General features: G+C 36.8%; 1 protein-coding gene across 1 annotated transcript; it reads right to left on the bottom strand.

The window, feature by feature from the left end:
- Positions 1 to 619: 619 nt before the first annotated feature.
- On the bottom strand, positions 620 to 1,753 carry LOC117171112. The gene has a single exon (XM_033358165.1). The coding sequence runs from the start codon at positions 1,751 to 1,753 to the stop codon at positions 620 to 622; it is 1,134 nt and encodes a 377-aa protein (XP_033214056.1).
- Between the last annotated feature and the right edge of the window lie 2,468 nt (positions 1,754 to 4,221).

Here is a 4,221-nt window from a genome sequence, read left to right as displayed (position 1 = left end):
ATCCCGTTCAAGTCGCACCAAACCTGCAAGCGATCAAGATCATCCTGCAATTCATTGCAATCCAAGCGGGAACGGATGACTTTATAAAGTTTCAAATCGTCAGCATATAGTAAAAAAAGGCAACATTTAATTGCAGTATGAATGTCATTAACATGTAGAATGAACAAGAGAGGCCCCAAGTGAGATCCCTGGGGCACGCCCGATGTTGCGTGAAAAGCTTGAGAATAACGGTCTCTTATGCGGACAGATTGAAATCTATTGCTCAGGTAGCTCGTGAGCCAGGAGAGCATGATCGCGGAGAATCCCAGAGCCCTAAGCTTTGTCACCAGAATGCCATGATCGACCTTATCGAAAGCCTTAGAGAAATCGGTGTAAATCGCATCAACTTGTTGACCGGCCTCAAGGTTGTTTGACCAATAACACGTGTACTCACAAAGGTTTGTGATCGTAGACCTCCCTTTCCTAAAGCCGTGCTGCTCATCTATAAGTACATTGACTGAAGCTAGAGATAGCTTCTCATGTACAATGCTCTCAAAGATTTTAGGAATTGCGCTAAAGATTTTTATTGGCCTGTAATTCTTGACATCGTTTCGATTTCCATCTTTGTGGATAGGAATAATCATACCATTTTCCAAACTGACGGGAAGTACCCGTTAATAATTGATTTATTAAATATGATTTGAAGCGGTTCGATTAGTGCGAGGCAGCATGACTTTATCAAGGAGGGAGGAACACCATCAGGACGGGCACCCTTGTTCACATCGAGGTTCATCAATTTTACTTTGATATCTTCTGCGGCTATATCCACAAAGGAAAAATCGAAAACGTCAAATAAGGCAGTTTGAAATTCAAGCTCCTCTGTGGGGGTAGTATATACTGAATTGAAATAATTAGAAAATAGGTTTGCGATGGATTCGTTCGTATCGGCGTGTTTATCTCCCAAGCACATTTGGCTAGTTATATCGTTGATTTGCCTAATCGAATTGACATAAACCCAGAAACGATTCGGGTTGGCAATAATAGAATTTTCAGTTTTCATAATGTAATCACTGTAACATTGGTCGGACAGTTCACTGGTCAGCACTCTTAGAAATGAGAATTGCAAGTAGTCGTTTAAATTTCTTGTGCGTTTGTACTTTGCGTGAGCGGCCTTTTTAGCTAAAATTAAATTTATTAGATCTCGGTTAAACCATAAGGGAAAGCTAGAAGTTTTAAAGTTTTTTACAGGTACAAAATAGTCAAAGGCTATATACAGATGAGAATAAAAAATGTCAACAGACTCGTCTACCGTTGCAGTTGTAAGTAAGTTTGACCAGTCAATTTCCCCTAAATAAGTACAAATCGCAGAAAGATTAGCGTTTTTGAAATCGGATCTAGTATTATGATTTAAACTAGTATTAGCTTGGACTGAACCGCTCCTAATTACTAGATCAAGTAATAGGGGAGGATGATAATCATCAACAGGTAGTAGGGGATCAATAGCCACACGACATTTGTCTGGGTTGTGATTAGTAAAAATGAGATCCAGCAAGGAGCCATGAACGTTGTGATTGTCATTAATTTTGGTAAAATTTAAAAAATCTAAAGAATTAGAAACAACTTTCACGAACTCAGCTTGTAATCTGGACGATCCAGCCTTTGCTGAGCAGCTGGGACCCCTGTCAAGATCTCTGTTCCAATCCGCGTAGGGCATGTTAAAATCGCCAAAAATAGTAAAGGTGTCATAAGGGAAGCGATTAGAAACATCTTCCATGATCACACAGAAATCAATATATCTGTTAATGCTAGAGTTTGGAGGAATATAAAAAGCACCTAGAATGTGCGTTATAGAGCCTACTGAAAGTTTTACAAGAATGTGCTCAAGTGTCTTGATAATGGAGGGAATGTGAATACAACCCAGACTGTGACGGGTGGCTAGTAATACCCCTCCTCCTCGTTCGCAATCGCTTGACAATTTGCAACGATCTCCACGGAAAACATCAAAACCTTTAAAGCCTAATTCTGAAAAATTTATATTTTGATTTAACCAGGTCTCGGTCAATACAATAACATTGTAGGAGATCAGAGGAACGGCAATGCGTAACAAATGCAGTTTGGTTCGTACGCCCCTGACATTCTGGTAGTATATCTCTAAACACAGGCCGTTGATATTTACACTAACGCAATTCAAAGAGGGATTACTCACACTGCTTTGCGAAATTTCATTTGTTATGTTTCGCTCGCAGGCTCTACCGGGATTGACGTTGAATTCTTGTGTTGACTTATTTTCCTCACAACTGGTATCCCTTGGCGAAAAGTCAGCTTGAGATCCTCCTCCCCACCCTGGCGACGGGTCTCCAATGTAGTTTTCATTTTTGAAATTTCATGCATTTCAATGACAGACGAGGGAGTAACTATAGGAGCAGTGTCATTAGAATTGGGGCTCGCATGCTCAGGGAGACCAAAAAGAATCAAATTCCTTTTTTTAGCATTCCTTTGCATTATTTCTAGCATGCATTTCTGAATAACGGCTTGCTCATCTACTGATTGGGACCTAGTGTTTACAGATTCAAGCATGTTAATCCTACCTTCCGCAGTCTCAACTTTCTTTGACAGGTCCTCAACTAGTTTCTCTGTCGTTTCAACTCTGACAATAACATTGTCAATGCTAGAGGACAGACTGTCGATTTTGGACGAGAGACTAGCTACAGAGGTGACCGTTGACGTGGAGCACAGCATCTAGAATATGCTCCGTTATCCAGCAGCCTGATACTCGCTGCACATGATTGATGGTAGGGGGTATTGCACTTAGGGCAAAAAACCGCGTCTACCACTTTGGAATTGCACCCACGACAGATCACTTCAGTATGGAGAGTCTTTATCTCTTTTGTTCCACTAGGTGCCATGATGAGTAGAGCGCGAACGTAAGAACACAGAAAACTCGTACAGTTTTGAGGTTAGGTCAACTTCAGAAAAATGTCAAACTATGAATGAAAACATCAATCAGGGAGCAAGTAAAAATACTATTTCGGTAAAGAATGGGGTCCCAGGCACGAGTACAACTCTCCTTATTTTTCCAATGAAATGTAGTCAATTTTAAGCTAAATATAATCAAGAGCACACGCGACAGGTCTCGACTAGGCGGCATTTCCGACCAAAAATATAATAGAATTTTTAATTACAAAGCATTCACTTTCAAAAAAAAAAAAGACGACTTTTGCACCAAAAGACGAATTTTCAATACGAAAAAATTAAGTTTCTATCGAAAAAGACAAATGTGGAAAAAAGAAGCTGCATTTTCAACCAAAAATATAATAGAATGTTTAATAACAAAGTATTCACTTTCAACAAAAAAAAACGACTTTTGTACCAAAAGAAGAGTTTTCAATCCAAAATAATAAATTTTCTATCTGAAAAGATAAATGTAAAACAAAGCAGCTTCCTTTTGGACCGAAAAAGATTGACTTTCAACGAAAAATATAGTAGAATTTTTAATAACAAATAATTCACTTTCAACCAAAAAATTGACGACTTTTGTACCAAAAGGCGAATTTTCAATACAAAATAAATTTTCTATCGCAAAAGACAAATGTGGAACAAAGAAGCTGCATTTTCGACCATGACTGTCAACCAAAAATATAATAGAACTTTCAATAACAAAGAATTCACTTTCAACAAAAAAAAAAGTTTTGTACCAAAAGACGAATTTAAAATCAAAAATAATCAATTTTCTATCTAAAAAGACAAACGTTGAACAAAGAGGCTGCATTTTAAACCAAAAATATAATAGAATTTTTAATAACAAAGAATTGACTTTTAACTAAAAAAAAGACGACTCTTGCACCAAAAGACGAATTTTCAATCGAAAATAATCAATTTTCTATCTAAAAAGATAAATATTGAACAAAGAAGCTGCATTTTGGACCAAAAAAGATTGCCTTTCAACCAAAAATATAATAGAATTTTTAATAACAAAGAATTCACTTTTAACCAAAAAAAGACGACTCTTGTACCAAAAGACGAATTTTCAATCCAAAATAATAAATTTTCTATCTAAAAAGACAAATGTTGAACAAAGCAGCTACATTTTCGACCAAAAATATAATACAATTTCTAATAACAAAGAATTCACTTTCAACAAAAAAAAAAGGTTTGTACCAAAAGACGAATTTACAATCCAGAATAATACATTTTCTATCTAAAAAGGCAAATGTTGAACAAAGAAGCTGCATTTTTAACCAA

The sequence above is a fragment of the Belonocnema kinseyi genome, chromosome 4 (assembly GCF_010883055.1).
Source record: "Belonocnema kinseyi isolate 2016_QV_RU_SX_M_011 chromosome 4, B_treatae_v1, whole genome shotgun sequence".
Taxonomy (NCBI): Eukaryota; Metazoa; Arthropoda; class Insecta; order Hymenoptera; family Cynipidae; genus Belonocnema; species Belonocnema kinseyi.
Note: the sequence above shows the minus strand (reverse complement) of the source record. Positions and strands in the feature narration are given on the sequence as shown.

What these genes read in the sequence shown, in the direction of transcription:
- LOC117171112 (XM_033358165.1), bottom strand. Translation starts at nt 1,753, where the DNA reads ATGGAAGATGTTTCTAATCGCTTCCCTTATGACACCTTTACTATTTTT.